Source organism: Microchirus variegatus (genome assembly GCF_963457635.1).
Source record: "Microchirus variegatus genome assembly, chromosome: 4".
Taxonomy (NCBI): Eukaryota; Metazoa; Chordata; class Actinopteri; order Pleuronectiformes; family Soleidae; genus Microchirus; species Microchirus variegatus.
The window spans coordinates 14,024,995-14,044,910 of NC_139805.1; the positions used below are offsets into that span (position 1 = coordinate 14,024,995).

The 19,916-nt window shown below is 38.9% G+C and overlaps 4 protein-coding genes across 4 annotated transcripts; 3 read left to right on the forward strand and 1 right to left on the reverse strand.

The window, feature by feature from the left end:
• Positions 1-1,009: 1,009 nt before the first annotated feature.
• Positions 1,010-3,669, forward strand: samd13 (sterile alpha motif domain containing 13). The gene is made up of 5 exons (XM_083887633.1): positions 1,010-1,192; positions 1,547-1,663; positions 2,529-2,571; positions 2,676-2,787; positions 2,875-3,669. The coding sequence occupies exons 2-5, from the start codon at positions 1,636-1,638 to the stop codon at positions 3,016-3,018; spliced, it is 327 nt and encodes a 108-aa protein (XP_083743759.1). The 5' UTR covers positions 1,010-1,192; positions 1,547-1,635; the 3' UTR covers positions 3,019-3,669.
• Positions 2,972-15,181, forward strand: dnase2b (deoxyribonuclease II beta). Its single transcript, XM_083887632.1, has 7 exons — positions 2,972-3,076; positions 9,471-9,590; positions 10,734-10,908; positions 11,292-11,370; positions 12,471-12,632; positions 12,897-13,094; positions 14,152-15,181. Exons 1-7 carry the CDS (start codon positions 3,060-3,062, stop codon positions 14,484-14,486), a joined length of 1,086 nt encoding a protein of 361 aa, XP_083743758.1. The 5' UTR covers positions 2,972-3,059; the 3' UTR covers positions 14,487-15,181.
• uox (urate oxidase) lies at positions 3,978-7,081 on the reverse strand (the record flags this gene model as incomplete). The annotated part of the gene is made up of 8 exons (XM_083887718.1): positions 3,978-4,052; positions 4,144-4,227; positions 4,331-4,454; positions 4,541-4,727; positions 5,212-5,290; positions 5,422-5,538; positions 6,657-6,869; positions 7,067-7,081. The coding sequence occupies 8 exons, from the start codon at positions 7,079-7,081 to the stop codon at positions 3,978-3,980; spliced, it is 894 nt and encodes a 297-aa protein (XP_083743844.1).
• A 75-nt stretch (positions 15,182-15,256) lies between the features above and the next one.
• On the forward strand, positions 15,257-19,431 carry LOC310925802 (deoxyribonuclease-2-alpha-like; the record flags this gene model as incomplete). The annotated part of the gene is made up of 7 exons (XM_083887820.1): positions 15,257-15,283; positions 17,329-17,423; positions 17,516-17,678; positions 17,753-17,834; positions 17,926-18,084; positions 18,179-18,370; positions 19,064-19,431. 7 exons carry the CDS (start codon positions 15,257-15,259, stop codon positions 19,429-19,431), a joined length of 1,086 nt encoding a protein of 361 aa, XP_083743946.1.
• Positions 19,432-19,916: the final 485 nt, after the last annotated feature.

The window sequence follows — 19,916 nt, forward strand, 5'->3', positions numbered from 1 at the left end:
GACTCCAAAGGTTTTTGTTCTAATATTGGATTATTTATTTGTACTTTTCCTTTTTTCCCCTGAAAAGAATAGATAAAAGATATTTAAAGAAATAAACATATTTACAAAGAAATAATACAAACTGATGCCTCATATGCCTCTTGACATGTCTATCCTTTTATTTCTTTTATTAGAAAATCTATTTAATTGAAGAGGGTGAAGCATTATTTTCCCAGTTTAAAGGTTGAACAGAGAGTGAGCGCAGACTCGATGTTTTTGTTTGTTTGTTTTTTGGACAGAAAACTATATCTGGGAATTCAGCATGTTTTGGTCCAAACTGCCTGTGTGTAAATCTACCAAGAAAGTGTGTAGGAAATCCACCGCTCTTCTCTAGGTGTCATTTCACGTTCCCTCATAATAATAATGTTTGTCATGTTTGATGTAAACAATGGCACTTTTCCCTGAGTCACTCCACACTCCTGATCGAAGGAATCCTTTTTTTTTTCTTTTTCTTTTGCACATCATTTAGAAGGTTTTTTTTTGTGTGTCTTTCTGTTCTCACCCATATATTTACTTGTGTTTGCAAGTAGAATATACTTTGCTGTAGCAGATTTTATGTAACAAAAGATATGTCACTATAATAAATCCTTTTTTATTAAAAACTCTGAATGCATTGATGTAATATACTGTGTTGAAATCGAGCCGGATGCCACAAGAGGGCAGACTTGGCTCCTGATGTTGTATTATCTGTTCTCTCTGTTTAATCTTTTTTAATTTAGAGGAAAACAGCTGCACATTCAGCTGTTTTCATTTGATGTTGACTAATGTGTTAACCTGGGGCATTCAAGACAGTGATGAGTTAAAAAGCCTCTCATATTTTATGGCTATGTATCACATCAACAGTGAGAACATGTTTTTCTTTATATAATATGATTCAGGTTTGTATTTTTAAATTGTCACTACAAGCACTGACGTTGATGTAGCCGTGCGAACTACATTCCCCATGAGCCTCCGCGTTCATGTGGGTGAAGAAGGCTAAATCGCTCAAGAGGTACCATATATTATTTAATTAAATCTTGATTTTATCCTCTGAGTACAGCCGTGTACTGCTTCGCAGAATATCACGTTGACCGGGGGAAAACATTTCGCTGTCTAAAGTGCGTGTCCAGCGTAAGCGAAGTGTCGCTGTCAAGCAGGAATCAGCCAAAATAAGGTAAGTTAAAATTAGTATTAGCTAAGCCTGCTAACTACTGTATCCCTGTTAGCTGCGAAGAGGCAGCGAGCTATCTAATATTAGCTGGTGTCACTCAGCGTAGCCTTATTTTCAACCTTTGATTTATCTAACGGCGGATAAGTATTTTACTTTTGTATCTAACACTGTTCTGTTACTCTGCTGTGTGTAATGTAGCTAACGTCAGTGTTAGGTTGTCATTTTCTGACGCTGCTGCAGCTGTTTTAGTTGCTGTCGCACAGCTGTTTAGTTTTGCTCTGTCGCTGTGTGTTTTTGTCGGATATTGTCTTATCGGTGTCATCACAGCTGTTTTGCCTCACTGTGTTTTATTTTCAGGAAAGTCCTCCAGTGATTGAGAGACGAGAGAGACGGTGATGATGTTTGAGCTGCCAACATACTAAGATCTCCCCGAGAGAAGACACCCGATGAGAAATTACTGCAACATTACTGATTGTAAGGGGCGGTGTTTTGCTTATTATTAAAGTCAAAATATGAAACCGCAGCAGTCAGATTGTACTTTCGCTTTCAGTAAGCACATATCCTGTTACCTAACAGCTTAAAAAACAAACACTCTTCGTTTCCGTCATGCAAGCCTCGCGTTTATTGTTTGATTCAAACTCATGTTCCATGTACAGAATTACATTTTAATTTCAAATATTTATTCATGCAGAATTAAGGGGGGGAGGAGCTTTGGAAACAAGTAATAGCAGAAACAAGAGAAACACAAATTCAAAGACCCAAAATTCAGAACACCTAATGGTAATATAAGGTAAAAGCAATATAGCAATGTCACAAATTCTCACAAATCTAATGTATACATTGTACACTATACATTGTACACAAGACAAAACAAAGGATTACATCAAAAATCAAATATCCACCTTATTCCCACGACCCATGATCATTCACTGCCTTCTACATTAGTAACTTTTGCAGTGAGAAAGTAACACCAGTGTCTAATTCACACCAATTCTGCTTAGGACAAGATATAATCGTGATTTGTGTAAAATTCAAATAATCCAAAGGATTACATCTAAACTGTCACTACAGACCTTGAAGCTGTGAACAATCTGAAAAGCTCAGATGCTCATCAGTATTTACACAGCAGTGACATCAGTTTTGTTAAAAAAGAGGTCGAACCCAATCTTATTTATTTAAAGGCAGACAAAGATGTCCCACATCACCAAGCCTCGGTTTTAGTTTCAACATCGGGTGATTTACAAACTTCAGGATGCTCATACATTGCGTACATTTCTCTTCAAATAATTGTTGCAGCTTTACTCACCTTTTTTTTTTTTTTTTTTTTTTTTTTTTACAGCCGCAATGGAAGACAAGGCAAATGGCTCTGTTGACACCAAAAGGTACACCTTAAATGCAGCTATTTTACGTTATTGTTTATTGAAACAATGTTTTGAATTGTTGTTACAGTTCACTGTGTATGCACGTTAATTTGAATCACCCACAGCCCAGTGGAGAACGGTCAGATGCCGGACCCTGCCAACTGGGGAGTCTCTGATGTTGTCAACTACTTCAAAGCCACAGGGTTTGAGGAGCAAGCCACGGCTTTTCAAGATCAGGTTGGTGTGCGCCTCTGCTTACAATTCCTTACATGTGATGCAAACAAACTAGGAAGTCAGTCAAGTGCTTCTCTTTCTCCCTCTCAGGAAATTGATGGCAAGTCTCTGCTCCTGATGACACGTAACGATGTCCTGACGGGGCTGTCGATAAAGCTCGGCCCAGCGCTGAAGATCTATGAGTATCACGTAAAGCCGCTGCAGACTCAACACCTGAAAAGCAACGCCTCGTAGCACGGCGAGCCATCCCAGCACTCACCTCAGTGACAATCATCATGTCAGGAGATCCCAGGTTAGCTGCTGCTTCACAGGCTCCTCTGGCCACAGTGACGCCTTTAAACAAGACTTGAATTCTGTATGGTTTTTACAAGCATGGAGCCCAGCAGTGGGTTGAACATGGTAGTCTACTCGGTTGTTTACCCTGTCAGCCGTTCTTATTTCTGCTGCTTGAAATCTGTATTTTATTGTGTGAGTGCGTGCGTGCGTGCATGTGTGTTATTTAAAAAGGACATTTGTGGGGGACAGAATACGTTGCAGGTATGATGTTTTTGTGTGAATTTGTACATAGTTTTTGCGTGTGTGAAAAAGTGACTTAATCTCTGTTTTTTGAAACGGTATTTGTAAATAAGATGATATAGTTGAGAACTGTCTGTGATGTCTTACCTGAACATTTGGAATCATGCAGGAAATTGATCTGATGAATCCTATTTTTGACCTGGAAGAACCGTCTCTAAACTGCGCGGGGGAATCTATGAGTCGTCCTCAGCATGAAGCGTTTTATTTCCCCAGACTCAAGGAGTCACATAGCTCAGCTCCAGTCTCTAAACATATGTACAGTATATAAAGATATATATTCTTAATATGTTCCTACCTGTGGTGCTTTCAGTATTGTTACACTGTCTCAGCTTTATTGAAGTGTGTATGACCAATGTAGATGTGCAAGATAACACTGGAGTTTGAATATCTGAGTCAAACTTTTGCAATAAATGGTGCTCCTTTCTCACCAAAGAACAACATGGGATTCAATTTAATGGCAGCATTTTAAAACAAGGTATTCACATTTCTACAGAACTTGGTCATATGGTTTTATAATGTTTGGGAAATCATGTAATTCTAACAACGGTTTATAGAAACATTTTCAGGGTCTCGTGTCTTTCTTCCTGACAACAGCAGGAGCCTTTTCTTGATTTGCATCATAGCTTTGCTTGCTGTTTCCTGCGCAGTGTCCCTGTGATGTTTCCTGAGGGATTATCCAGGGGAAGGAGTACCTGTGAGGAAGTCCAACGATATCATGTTTAAACTACTAAAAAGATGTATTAATTGCATATTGATATTATCGCAAAATGTATCAAAACTCACTTCATCTTTGTTGGAAAGGCCCATTTTTGTCATGTCGATGGTGAAGTAATGCTGGTTGGGCATGACGATCTCTATTTCCTCCACCTGAAAGAGAATATTTCATTTACACCCTTAGTTTGTTTTTGTGTGCTCACGTAAGAATAAGGCGCTTGTGAGAATGTGAAGTGTATTGACGGTGTGGGCCTACTTCAGGAATTCTGTCCAGGACCAGAACCTGTGTCTCATAAAGGGTCATCTGCACAGATGGAGAATACGCTCCACAGTCGTAAGGGCCAGCAAACTTTTCAATGATTGAGTCCCTCACACACTTCCTACAAAGGCAATGATGTGCTGATCATCACATGAGGTTTAGGGATTTTGGTAAATTGATGGAACCGTTTCCTTCATAAATCTTTACCATGAGGCGTCAAAGTCCACACCTTGGACCTTGTTATATCGCCACCTGGAGTAGACGGTGGTGCAGAAACACCTGTCTTTGCTGTCTTGCAGAGTGGTGAAGCGGTCTCGGAGAAAACCCTCAAACCCAGACTGAGTGGTTTTCAGCACCTTCATGTCCTTCACCCCACCGTGAACCACTGGGACACCTGTGCGGGACACAGAGGCAGTGAACGGTGAGGGAGTCGCAGTAAAACAGTAGTTTTCACAGTAACACAAAAAGGAAACACATGGACAAAAGCTTGATAAAAGACTACCCATCCTGCAATGCTGCCCTGCTCAGTGTTTTAGCTTCAGTTTTTATCTCTTTTCACTTCACGCTGGAACACACAAGATTAAATTCACAAGCCTCATTTCATTTGACCACAGCATCCGAATCTTAATCTTTTAAGCTCATCTTGATGCTGGGTATGTTCCCTGCTCAGACTTTAAGTAGGGGGTGGAGTTGCTCATTGGTTAAGACCGCTACTCCTGTGTGCAGAGATATCATGGTCACAAGTTCAACTCCACCCCTGGCTGGTAGTACTGTAAGTCGCTTTGGATAAGAACCTCTGCTAAATGACATGTAATGTTAAGTAAGCACCACCTGCCTCACGCTCAGTAAAATAACAGCATCTGCGTGCGGCTGTTTACCATTGAGATTCTGCTCCACATCACAGAAGCGATAAGTCTCTGGGCTGAAGATGAATGCGTGAGCGTGTTCTACCCCGTTCTGAGAGAGAGATTTGTATTTTAGTAGTTTCAGCAAAAAGAATCATCATGATACTCGACATAGTCATGACAAGTAAAAAGAGACCACCTTTGTGTTTTGCTCAGAAGTTATCATACTCTCCTGTGTCTTACCTTCTCCAACCTTCTCCACGGAGCCTCCTCCATGTAGACCTTGACCCTCAGCACATGATTGAAAGACGTCAGGAAGTGATTGCAGATGTCCAGGGAAAACTGCTCGATGGTCTTTACCTGAACAGATGCATGTCACAAAAAAATACTGCAAATGAAATGATCTCCAGAAGTCTCAGTATTAATACTAATTAAAAAAAAAACTTCAGTCAAATAAATAGCCATAAAATAATCTGTTTTAAAATGAACAGTTATAATTTTGACTTAGTATGCAAGTATGACATCACTGACATTACTTTACTGTAAAAAAAAATGCCTGGCTGTCAAAAATGAGTGGAAACTATGTACATAAGAACTTAAAAGTTCAAACGTCTGCAGTAAGACTGTGCAGTTGTGCAGTATATATTAAATTAAACATTAATTTCCACCATGTTGTGCAGGCTTGCAACTGTAGCCTTGGTGTTATCTGATCAGTGTATTTGAGAGGCAAGCGACCGGGGGTCAGGTGTGACTCTGCTGACGTAAAAGAACGACCTCTATCATGAACATGGACAGATCATCTCTATGACTGACGACCAACATTTAATTGACTTTGTGGGATTAATCAATCTTTAAAGGTAAACAGCGTTGCCATCAGCCCTGTTGAATCCATGTTCACCCTTTCATCACCAAGGTCCAAGAATACACTTAAAATCGTTATGATGCTGTTGGGTTTCTTTAATTACCTTTTTATGACATTATATTATAATTTATTTTTAATTAATTAATGTTTTCAGATCTTTTACTCAGAAATCTTGTTAATAATTGACAGAAATACAGTGAAGAGCAGTGCAGGGCTTTTATTATCTTTGAGGGAAGTCGACTTTTTGTCAATTTTATTTATATTTTTCAATCCCAACTTCCTCTGTTGATCCACTGTTTGATGATCAAACAACACATTTATCTCTGGAAATAAGTAAAAACCTGTCTTTTTTGGGGGGGTGAAGTGGCCCTTTAAACATATGAATTAATCGATTTGACATCTGAAGCAAGAATTAAGCAATGTCTCAGTGTTGGTGATCTATACATTTACTACAATCCTGAACATGTAGACTTCATCATAAAGCGCTTCTCTCATGTGTTAATGCTTCCTTCAGAATATTAAATAACATGTTCCTTCACAACCATCTAACACCCCTTATCTAACAGGTTTGTAGCTCTGTTCCTACTTCTTGTGTCATTAGAAATGGGCGACCTACCCCTTTAATCTTGGCCAGGGCATGTACAGTGTTTTTGATGGTGTCGGTGGGGATGATGTCCGAGTTGTCCCCACTTATATAATCTTTGCGGGATTTGAGTGTGAGCTGCACGTCAGCCTTCAGCTCGGTGATGGAGTGGTGTCTCGCCTGTCTCCTGATGACCATCACCTTCACTGAATTCTTGCCGTAACCTGTTCGCACAAACTCCACATTCTGCACACACAGAGGTTTATTACTGTTGACATGTCGCCGTTCAAGACTTTCTGGTGATGTCACAAGTGCACATTGAAAACTATGGTTTCTGTTTGCAGTCTGTAGTAACATAAGCAAAAAAACAAACACTGAGTCATTTAAATTAGCTTCTGACAATGAAAGATCAGCTATTGATGTGTATACCATTTTTACTTTACCTGAGCAGCTGCCATTGTTTCCCTTTGTTGCTTCACCTGATGTCTCAGCCTGTGTCCCACAGTCAAGTGAAAGCTTCCTCCACTGACAGAGGAGGTTTTTGTTGCATGGGCGGTGCTAGCTTTGCACCATCTAAGTGCACAGGTTCAGCCAGTTGTGTCCTCAAGTGAAATGTTAATGAACGAATGTGTAAACAAGCACGTCTTCTGATATGCGCGCATGCAACTTTTAACCAATATGTTTGTTCTTTTAATTATACAGTACAGTTTCCTTTCGGGATCCTGCGTGTGACTAGGTGCTTAAGGTGCTTGAATCAATGTTGGTCAAATTACAGCAAATCCTCTCTCATGTCCCGTCATGTCATTGGCAAACCATTACTTCATAAATAAGATGGTAATACAATAATATTACAAAATTGTAACCATACTATAACTACATTGTTATTTACGCTCATCTCGTGTTACCTTTACAGCTAATGTGTGACGCTGACGACACTGTACTGTCATGTGCTTGCAATATTTGTTTTCTTTAGCAACAAAGAAGTTACTGTTTGTTTTAACCTTTAGCATGTTTTCCAATAGGGCCAAACAGTTGATGTAACACGCTTGCCTTTGCAGCAAGAACACCCAGTTTCGAGACCCGGTTTGAACAAGGGCCTTTCTGCATGGAGTTTGCATGTTCTCCCCATGTATGCATGGGTTTTCTCCGGGTTCTCTGGTTTCCTTCCACAGTCAAAAACATGTAATATGGGGATTAGGCATATTGGACACTAAATTGATCATAGATGAGAGAGTGTGAGTGGATGGTTGTGATGGACAGGCGATCTGTGCAGGGTGTACCCCACCTATCCCCCTATGTCAGATGAGATTAGCACCCTCATGTGGATAAAGCGGTAGAAAATGGATGTATTGATATTTTCAAATAAGCACAAAGAAGCAGCTGAAACCCCTTCATACATGAGTGAATCCTCCATTAATTCCACCACTGATACAGTTGCAGTTACATTAGCACTTGCACCAAAGACTGAATCCCTCTCTAACCTTTGGTGATATTTTTGAAAAATTAAAGCAATTGCATTGAAATGTGTGTGTCATGCAACCTTGACTGTTCCTCTTCTCTGCCACTATCAAGACCAAGGCAGTGCAACATACAGTTCACAGTGAATTAGGTCTCGTCCTGCTTTGGTCTTGGTGCACGTCTGGTCTGTCCCCGAACCTCTGACTTTGCAACTGATAACAACATTCTATTACTGATTAAATAGTGGTTGAGAAGCTGCTGCAGTAAACTGCTGCTCACACATTTAATAAGTGAATATCAATAACCTATACGGATGTAATATTTATTAAGTACATTTTGGTGATTATGCACGTGATAGTTTTTAGATTTTTTAAAACAGGGCTTTTTGCTTGTATTGATGTTTAGTGTAAGTGTTCAAAGGCTGTGATTTTTACACACAAAAGTGTCATATGTGTTAGATTTATTGATTTTAAAATCCTAAAATGGACTGGCGCCTCAGTATTTTGCTGCACATGTACTCTCCAGGTCAGAGCCCTTAGATCGACCAACCAGCTGTTGCTGGAAGTTTCTAAGACCAAACTGAAGGCCAGAGGTGATTGAACCTTTGTGGTGACAGCCCCTTGGCCTTTGATTTGCCTGCCCGGGCAAATCCATTGTGCCCAAACGCTTTCAATTTTTCAAAAACCTTTTTTTAAAACCTAATTTATCTCTTGACCTTCGATTCAGGTTGACCAAAGTGCTGCACCATCAATAAAACAGCAAAAACATACAGCAACGGGAACTAGCTCCCCCTGAATTGTGCAATGCTGTGTTAGACATGCTTTATTAATACATGTTTGACTTGACTGACATGTCCATAAACTCTGGGTTCTCTCAAATGTCAAAGTAATTAGAAAAAAAAAAAAAATGTATTTGACAAAACAAAATGTTTTAATGATCTTCTCTGAGTTTGATCTCGGTTTCTAAAGTGTGAATTTCATTTAATTTCATTACCTCAATCTGTGCCACTGACTGGTGTAAAAATAGAACAGAAGTCAGGTGTAAGTGTCTAATTTCAGTTACATGGTGAGATCTTCTTCCTCTCTTTGGACCAGATGGTTTTCAGTGATAAATATTACCACGGCTTATAAAGCATGAAACCTCCAGTTAAAACACGTACAATTTAATTTACTGTATATAGATCCATTTAAAACCTGTACAAATATCATACTATTTCATTTAATTTCACATTCCCACAATCTCACTGTCTCATCTGTTTTTCCCCTTTCATGTGACAAAAATCTCATGACTTCCTCTTTTGCATGTGCAGACAGCTACTGTTCCCGATTCTCAGTCATAAAGCCTGAAACCTGACTGTAGTTTTTCATAACTCTTGTTCCTTCTCTGCAGTATTTACTTCAGGATGGCCGCACACCGCTTATACTTCCAGATTGTTGTCGTGTTTTTGTCTGGAGCTGTGTGCAGCGCTGACTTCTCCTGCAGGAATGAAGCTGACGAGCCTGTTGATTGGTGAGTTGATATCACGCCGCAGATATATGGCAAAGAACGACGCTTGAATGTTACTTAGTACTGTGTTTATAGTTGTAGTACATGATTAAGTATATTACACACTTTTTAAAAAAAAAATGTTTTATTAATCTTTATTTATACAGGTAAAATCTCATTGAGACCTCATCTGGTCTCTTTTACAAGAGAGACCTGTTCCAGGCAGACAGCAACAAAACACAAAGTTACAGATTAACTGAACATACAGTAGACACAACACAAAACACAGACATTCATTTTTAAAGTCTTAATGTTAGTGTGGCAGTTTGGAACGTTTAAATATAAACCAACCTCTGTAACATTCCAACCAAGTGCCAAATGAGTTCACACAAGGCACTGAGCCCTTTTAATGGTGAGATTCCCACACCGCACACACAGTGACTCATTTTATGTCAGGTCTGAGCAGGCAGGGCAGAAGGCGCACACATTGCAATTGAGTATAGTTGCCAGATGGCTCAAAACACCAAGATCTTGGCTTCTGACAAACGTGACCATGCAATTTTGTAAATACATGCTATATGAATGAATGTGAAAGTGCTCTCTGAACAGCTGCCTGATTACGTGCCTGCATCTTCAATCAGAGCTGCTGCTGCTGCTGCTGTTTCCTCCACCACACAGCTCCAATTATTAGTTTCCTGGATTCAGTCTGAACAAGTAAACGGCAGATATCCAACATATAACTTACCAAATAACCAGAGGCACAACATCAGAAGACCACACCACTTTGTTTCCCCTATTCTCTCTCTCTTACTGTGCGTCCAGGTATTTCTAATGATAATGACCGAAATTTGTTAATCACGTTAAGGGGACTTGCTCTTTGTTCCCATAAGGAAGACAAATCCCTATAATGTAGATTACTACATAATTAATATCGGCATGTTTACATTTCATGTCAATGCGATGTCCTCTGAATTCATGGAAACCAGACACTGGTCAGACGAGAAAAAACTAGGCCATACACAGGGTCATAGAGACCACAGGGAATGATTCCATTCCAGACTCAGAAATCATCAGGGGGGTTTAAATATTATCTAGCTGTTGTGGTTTGTCAATCCACCCGTCTTCTACCGCTTAGAAAACTTTAATTTCTCTCTTGATCCACTGCAGGTTTATCATCTACAAGCTGCCCAAATATAAGATTGGCGAGGTGGGCAGTGGGGTGGACTACATGTACCTGGACTCTTCAGTAGATAGTTGGCAGATGAGTAAATTCATGATTAACGTCAGTCAAGGAGCCATCGGGAACACACTCAATAAGCTCTACGTAGGAAAGGCCTACAAGGTGAGATCATGGCTAATGGTTAGCAACATAATCTGTCACAGTTGAGTATTTATCTTTTAGCTAATAAATACATGTGCCAAACTAGGTCTGGTAACTTATTAATACCTTATGATTGCCTATAGCAAACAGTGGTGATAGGTATCAATGTTGTAATGCCTTCAGGCAGCACCACACACTGTTTTCATTCTTGCTGCCAAGGTTTTATGCCAAGATAAACCCAAGTTCTTTTTTTTTTTTTGCCAAGACAAAGATGTTCACAAGCTTCTAAGAAACCGTGTTCTCCCATCTATCCCTCTGTCGGAGCACAAATAAATGTTGAACCGGTCCTTGAATAAATAGCAGCTTTGTAAGTACATAATGACTGAATAATAATGTTTTCACAGTCGAACAACTCGGCCTATGTACTCTACAATGACGCTCCACCAATCTTGGATTACATCCAAGGATACGGACACACTAAAGGTACAGTTAATAATGAAAACACAGTTTCACTGGGATGAGTTTTGATTGTGTGTGTAAGAAATGACTGATGACCCCTGAAGGTCATTAATAGGAAAGCACAGAATGTATAGTTCATTTTAGATAAGGGGGGGGGGGTTAATACTGAAACTGCAACTTTATTTCTTATATGTGACTCTTTGGATAAAAGGAAAGGAAATTCTAAAAATGATTTACTGTCAAACTCAAATGACCCGAGGGCCAAACGTCTCGTCTGTTCAGGAGGAAGCTGGTCACGTGAAGAAAAGCCCAATGTTTTGGGATAAAGTAGCTGTTCAGTAGGGTATAGACGTGAGCTTGAAATGATATGACCTTATACCATCCATCACTAGTTCCTACTACCACAGTAGTTCACAGAAAAACAAATATATGATGCAAATTTATATTATAATCTGGTTATCGTTTGGAGGGCCACATGAAAATTGAGTGAAGAGCCACCAGTTTGAGATGGCTGATCTAAGAGTATCACTGTAAAAGCACATTTTGCAATGTGGTCCATTTCGAGACCTGTGTGTGTTATTGACAGACCTCGTTCATCTGCATGACTTTGCAACAAAGTACAGGTCAAGGTAGTTTCCAGGGGGAGTGAACGGGCAAAGAGCATCTGTTTGAAAAGTGATGTTGACTGAATTTGTGCTGTCAGCGCGTTTACAGTACAGCGCAATAGTCGCCATTTGCATTTCAGTGATGTGACTGAAATGTTTCCTTTATTCGCAAAAACATTTCAATGACTTTAACTCATACAACATGTGTATGTAATGCTATTTACCCAGTATAGTAGATCTGACATGAAATAGTGGGTCCAACAAAGTAACATTAATTAAAGTTCCACTTGAGCCAGGGTTGTTCAAATGTAAGGGTAGGTCACACTCAATACCAAAAGACGATTTTTATTTTCCCTCTGAAAATGTTGTTAAATGAGTTCCAATAAAGGGAAAATAATAAGACTGTTCTGGTCATTAGATTGCTGAAACAACAGATCCGGTTTTGGCTGCACATTTTTTGCACAGCATTGGTTTAGACGGCAGGTTTAAAGCTATGTTTGTATATTATGCCTCCTCCAGGTGTTCTGCTCTTTGACCGCTCTCAAGGTTTCTGGTTGTCGCACACAATCCCCCATTTCCCCTCATTCCCGGAGTCGGGCTACCTTTACCCCTCCTCTGGTAAAGTCAACGGACAGACGGCGCTGTGCATGACCTATCAATATGAACAGTTTCATCAAATAGGTGAGTGAATGCCGATGCAGCAACATTTGCACTGTGGTCTGGTCAAAGGCCTTCAAATGCGCACACACCTCCAAGTTATTTGTACAGTGATGTTGGAGTAAATTTCACAGAACCAGCAAAGCAGCATTTGTCACGTCTGTGCTGTCTCTTGTCCAAGGATGCCACTGTCTTCAAAGTGCAAAACAAACCTATTCATATAAATGAAGTGTCAAAAATGAGCCCATCTTTCTCTCTTTTTTTGTGCTGCATTCTGTCATTCTCCAGCAAAGCAGATGGTCTACATGTATCCACGTTTCTATAACTGCTCTGTACCTGCTGCGTTCTCCGCCGACCTGCCACAGTTGGTGCAGTTGTGTGAAGGCGCCAAACCACTGTTGACCTCAGTGAAGAGCGTGGAGTCGCTTTTCTCTCTCGGAGGCGACAAGTTTGTCAGTTTTGTCAAATCTGAGCGCTTTGTGGACGGTAAAGTATTCCCCATCTCTTTACCTTTTTGGACAAGAAACTGCTCCTTTGGCGCTAGAAACATCCTGACAAAAATAGATAGATATAGATCCTTAAAAAAAATGCAAAGGGCTTATTATCAGCTTGTCATTATTTCATGAACTTATAATGTGTTAATTCTCTTTAGTTTGGTTTTATTTGAAAACCTTCCGAGATAACATAGATGTATTACATTAAATTTACTTACAAAATTATTTAAGTGAATGTTTGTGTTGAATATATACAGTGGTGTGCAAAAGTATCTGTACATTGGCCTCAGGGAGCACACTCGGTGTCGGATACACCCGGATAAATTGGATGGTTGCGTCAGAAAAGGCATCTGTCATAAAATCAATAATGTGAGATCAAAGCATGAGTCGCTGACCCCGAGAGAGGGAGAAGCTGGAAGAAAGGGGGAAACCTGTAATGTGCAAAAGTCCATTAGGTTTGTTGTTTTAGCAATGCTATAATGATCATACAGTTGAATTATTTCTCAATCACTGTATTGGAACACATCCAGAAAATACAGGGAACATGAATTCAGTTTTAAAACAAGTTTTTCAGAAAAATACAAGTTAAAGTGTGACTTACCCTGAGCCGGTTTTACCATGTTACTGGTAAAATATGTATTCTACTATGACAGGTTTATTCAAAACATGTCTTAAGCATTACATACACATGAGTTAAACTCACTGACAGTTTGAAGACCAACTTTGAGTCACGCCATTCCAATCCAAATGTCAATGATCACAGAATTTCACAGACAAAAGCTGGTGGTGCACTGAAACCTTTGCACAGTTTATTTATTTTATTTTATTTTACCAGTGAAACAAGTTACAAACAAACAGTCAGCAGCCATACAAACTATACAAAAACATAAAATAACCAAATGAGCAATTTACTGTCACACAATCGTAATCATAAAACCCCACACAAGCTTAAAAACCCCATAAATCAAGCAAGAACATCTACAGACAGATGTGTCTGCCTCCAAGTCTTCCAGCACCTGAACTGGGCCTCTCTCTGGTCTTTCATACAGATATCTACACTGGCTGGGTGGCTCAGGTCCTGAAGGCTGACCTGCTGGTGGAGTCCTGGCAGCGACAAGGTCACGACCTGCCGTCTAACTGCTCCCTGCCCAATCACACCATGAACATCAAGAGGATTTATTTTCCCACATCCGTCAGCTTCCAGTCCCACTATGACCACTCCAAGTGGTGTGTGTCTCAGAGTCTCATCGACCAGGTGACCTGTCTGGGTGACCTGAACAGGGAGAGGGCCCAGCTGTGGCGTGGTGGTGGACTGATCTGCTCCTTCAACCCTTTGATTTACAGGGCTTTCAGACAGGTGGTGGACTGGTACATTGACTGTTGACAGACAAGATACTTAGGAGGGAATCAGTCTTTGACTCAGAGGTTTACTGTCAGACTAGGCATCATTTTTAAAGGTCCATTGTGAAGATTTTAGGAGGCTCCGTTGTCTGAAATACAATGTAAAATGTATAATAATGTTTTCAGTACTTCAAAAACTAAAATTTTTAATATTTGGTGCTTTTTCACTATACAGTCCCGTCATGACTCAACTCAGCATGGCACATTTTTTTTCCATTAGCAATAGTACCTGGTACTTTTTTAGTACCTGCTCTGACGAGGTTCCAAGCGAGCTGAGATGATACGTGATGCGTGACGTCGACAGACTGACGGCCACTGATTGTGTGTCTGATCATACCAAACATTGCCGAACTTTAGATCAGTTAAAAGGACTTAAAACATGGGTTAATCTTCGGTATTTACCAAGGAAATGTCTAAACGGAGGAGTCTGGTGTATTTAGCGACAGCACTGCTGCTATCGCGAGCAGCGAGCCGCATCACAACCCCTTCTGCCATATTTCAGCTCAGGGACTGTGTCAGATGAAGTCTGTGCTCCGGTCATGCAGGAAGTACTGAACGATTCTATGAACAAATCTTTTTAATTAACTGATTCTAATGATTCAGTTACACCAAAAACAACTGCTTTACAATTTGCTTGTTACTAGTTTGTGTGCGTCATGTATTAAACGTTGTCTCTGCATTTTCATACTGCTGTGCTGTGATGACCCCACCCACATTGAGGAGTTACTATAGTAATGGAAAATTAACCAAACCATGTACCACTATCAATACTCACTCAAGGTAACGGACAACAGAGGGATACGTATTCAGTTTGTTGAAGTCACTAAACACAATAACCGTTCAAAATTACAACCTCTGATTTTTTATTTTATTTAACACTTTTATGAATACTGAGTATATTCATGCAGCAAACCTATTCACTTAAATATTAACATATTAAAAAACTGTTTGTGTCATATATTTTAATTGCAAACCCTTATCCACTTCCCCACATCACAACTAGTGTTTTGGTGAGAATACAGTTTTCTCACTTTCTTCATTGCATCAATTGTCAGGTTAAAGGAAATACGAAAAAAAAAGTATTTCCTTTAACCTGAAAAGATCGAATGCAATGTTGACCAAAAATTGTGAGATCCTGATCAATTCAGGGATATGGTTATTTCAGAATCTTTTATTTCTGGCTGTGTTCATTAGTCTTTTAACACACCTGAACTAGGGGGAATTGCTCTGGTAACTGCTGCCTTTAATATTATATGTTTCTCATCAAGATGTTAGAACTTCACTGTCAAAAACTGAGCGGTTTAGTGCCACGCTGATCATCCATGAGGCATCAGTATCAGACAGGTTTATGCAAAAGTCTGGACACATCATTACTAAACAACTGACGGACAAGACAAGACAATACACAACTCTTGTTGTGTCATGTTTGTGTGCTCGCTAAGTCAATAAACATACATGTTCATAGTTAGTACTTGAAGCTTGTGGGACAGGAACAAGGAAGTAGATTACATATATGTTGTGCAGTTTTGACTTTCATTTCACAGGGACAACTGTGACTTTGCAGAGCAGATCAGTGTGCAGCTTACTGTGAAGAAAAGAAAGACAGAAATGCAGAGGACCATACATGTAAGTAAAATAAACATTGACTAATGTGTTGGTTAAGGTTATGTACAGATTAATGTTGTGGGTGGAACAGATTATTTATATTAAAAGAATAAAAGGCAGACTGAAATGCATTTATTGCAGTAGTGTGCTGTTTAAATGACTATATGAACTGGAATTATGGTGAGTTCCATATGTATATATGTGTGTATATAGAAAATAAAAGCAGTCAATTAGTTGTTTTTATAGTCTGTTGCACTGATATATTCATGTTCTATTTTTCCCTTCAGAAATGATTTATGGCTCGTGAAAGGGGAGCTGGTTGAGCTGCATTGTTGGATGATGTAATCTTTTAGGTTCAGGAAGTCACTTGACACAAATGCAGAACTTTAGCTTCCTGTTTTTACATCTAAACTAATAGGTGACATTCTTAGATGAGCCTCTAAATCGGGAGTGTTAAGTTCAGGGGTCACATACAGGCGCAATTTACAAGATATATTATATCTTGTAAAAGATACTTCATTAAATGTAAAACAAAGGGAACCATTTGGATTCCTTGTTGTTTATAGGGTATTATGCTAGAATTGTACTGGTCCGGCCCACTTCAGATCAAATTATGATATTATGCACTCATGATTTTATTATTATGAGCCAATTATTACATTATGAACTTTTATTACATGTACTTTATTACATTATGAGCTGTTCTTACACTAACAGCCATTATTACATTATGAGTTGCTACAACACCTCACAGCCTTCATCAAACATGTCCTCCTCTGTGTGCAGCAGTCAGTTATCTGAGACCTGCAGGTTTTTCTGATGTTTTAAGTAAGGGTTTCCTCCTGTTTTAATATTCCACTCAAGCCAAAGTACCCCTGTTTTGATAACATTGTACTTAGGTACAAGTAAAAGTAAAGTTAAAGTTAAAAAAAAAAAAAAAAAACTACTCTACTCTAAGTTATTTAGTTACTTAAAAAAAACAAAAAAAAAACAAGGTTGGGGTTCTTTATTGTGATAATATATATGTATATACATATACACTTTATCTTAAGACACTTAAGGTTTGATTTAAACTGTAAAAAAGTACAGAACTTGCAAAAAAACATACTTAATTAAAATTACACATTTTAAGTACAAAAAAACATCTACTTGTTTACTGTAATGCAAGTAAATGTAATTAATTTCCACGTCTGATCATGATAATGTTCTCATTGTCTCAGACAGTGATCAGATTCCTCCTGGCTTCTTGGCTCCTCCTCCAAGGATGTGATTCAGATGTGAACTGCAGGAACGACGATGGTAACCAGGTCGATTGGTTAGTAGACATTTCTTTTTTTTTAATCGTGTCACCTATTCTCAGTTTTGGCTGGATACATAGTGTAAATAATATTGCATTTGCACCACTAGGTTTATTCTATACAAGTTTCCCAGTTTAAGGGATGGTGGTTTGTCGTACCTGTACATGGACGAGAGCACAAATGGATGGAAGCTCAGCAGGGAAACCATCAACAGTGCATCTGGCGCTCTGGCAAACACCCTGGAACCTCTGTTTGACTTCTATCACAGAAAGGTTATATGTGTAGAACATCATTTGGCACAACAGCCAGCAGTAAACTATACCATAGTCTCATTGATTCATTATAGATCGAAGGCTTTGGATATATGCTCTACAATGATCAACCTCCAAAACCATATGTTGCTCCACCATCATTTGGCCACAGTAAAGGTGGGAGCAGCAGTGTTCCTCTGTATTTGCTCTCAAAAGCCAAAGACAAAACCTTAACAGCCCTGTTCTTATACTGATTAACCTCCCAAAGGCGTCATAATGTTGGACAGAAGAACTGGAGTTTGGCTCTCACACAGTACACCACAATTTCCAACATATCGCAGCGATGACTTCTGGCCAAATAATGGAAATGCGAATGCTCAGACATTTATGTGTGTGACTTACTCCTATGATGAATTCAAGAACATTGGTAGGTTACTGCTAATAATAGTGCCCTTTTTTCTGAGCGCTCAAAAGGAATGATAACGATACTCAATAACAACAGCTTGTGTCACATTTCTCAGGATTGCAGCTCAAGTTCATCCACGCATATTCGTACGACTCTGACATACCGACAACCTTTCACAACGAGCTGCGATGTGTTGCTCAGAGAGCGTGCTACCCAAAGACGCCGCCCTGGTTCAGACACCAGGTCCTGACATCAGTGAACGGACGGCAGTTCCACAGCTTTGCAAAATACACACGTTTTGGAGATGGTGAGTATTTGTAGTTCAGATAGGTGGTGATATATACGTAGATAGATATAGATCTAGATAGATATATACAGTAGATGTACACAGATGTAACAGAGTCACCCTGAAAGCAGAACATAAAATAAGCTTTACAAATCTATCTATAGAAATATAATTCAGGACACACTTTCATATTAAAAAGTACTAAAAACTAAACTATGTATGATTTAAACAGATGGAAGATCATTGATATATAATAATAAATAGCAACGGGCCCAAGATAGATCCATGTGAAACACCTGTGGATAAACTAAGGACAGCTGATTGATGATTGTGTTCTCTGACTCAGACCTACTAGTGAAATATGATTCCATCCATCCAAGATACTTTTTTACTTTAACTTGAGTACATTTTAGACCAGTACTTTTGCTTGTACTTCAGTATAATTTTCAAAATAGTGGAACATTTACTTGAGAATATTTCAGTACTCTTTCCACCTCTCATATATATATATATATATATATATATATATATATATATATATATATATATATATATATACATATACACACATATATATGTATATGTATATATATGTATATACATATACATATACACATATATATATATACATACTGTACATAATATATATGGTGTATTCATTTTCATTGATAAGTGTGTTCTGTTCTGCTCTGTTTTTGTTTATTTCTACTGTAGATCTTTACTCTGGCATTATTGTAAAGAACATAAGGCAGGATTTGTATGTCAAGGGCTGGGGGAAGATGCGTCGCCCTCTGCCCTCTAACTGCACCATCACTCCTCATGTGTACAATGTGAAGGAAATGCATCTTCCCCATAGGGAGCCCTTCGCCAACACTGTCGATCACTCCAAGTGGTGTGTGACTCAGGACGCTGGCTGGGCCTGCATCGCTGACATGAACAGGGAAGTGAGTCAGATGGGCAGAGGTGGAGGAGCAATATGCAGCACTGATGTTGCATTTGGTCAGGCTTTCCGAGGACTGATCCAACAGTTTGAACCATGCAATGTTGAAGGTACACTTTCTGATGCACATGGAGAGCTTTGAAGGAAAAATCCTCACTGAAATATATTTAAAAAATAAAGTTGCATGCTCAAAAACTGAAAGGCATGATAGGAACATGACACATGTTCTATAGAAAGGTTGTAGATGGCTTTTGGCTGCATCTGTTTCTAATTGTCTCTGTGTTTTATTTTGCTTATGAGACTGATTGTTTTTATCTTTTAAATCATGGACTGAGTTTTGAAAGAAACAAGTAGAAGTAAATTATTATTATATATTCTATGTTACTCTTTTTTTAAATTAAATTGTGAGTATCCCCTTGTAGTTATAGTCAGATTTAATTTAATCTGTGTAACATCATATGTGCTTAAAACATTTGAAATGAGAATAATATTTTACCGATGTCATTGAGAGTAAATAAATACATATATATTTAAATTAATATTGGATTATTTTTTTATTATTTTCATTTTTCTCTCGTATTGTATTTATCAATCATGTATGTGGGCTGCGTATGAACTGTGTAGTTT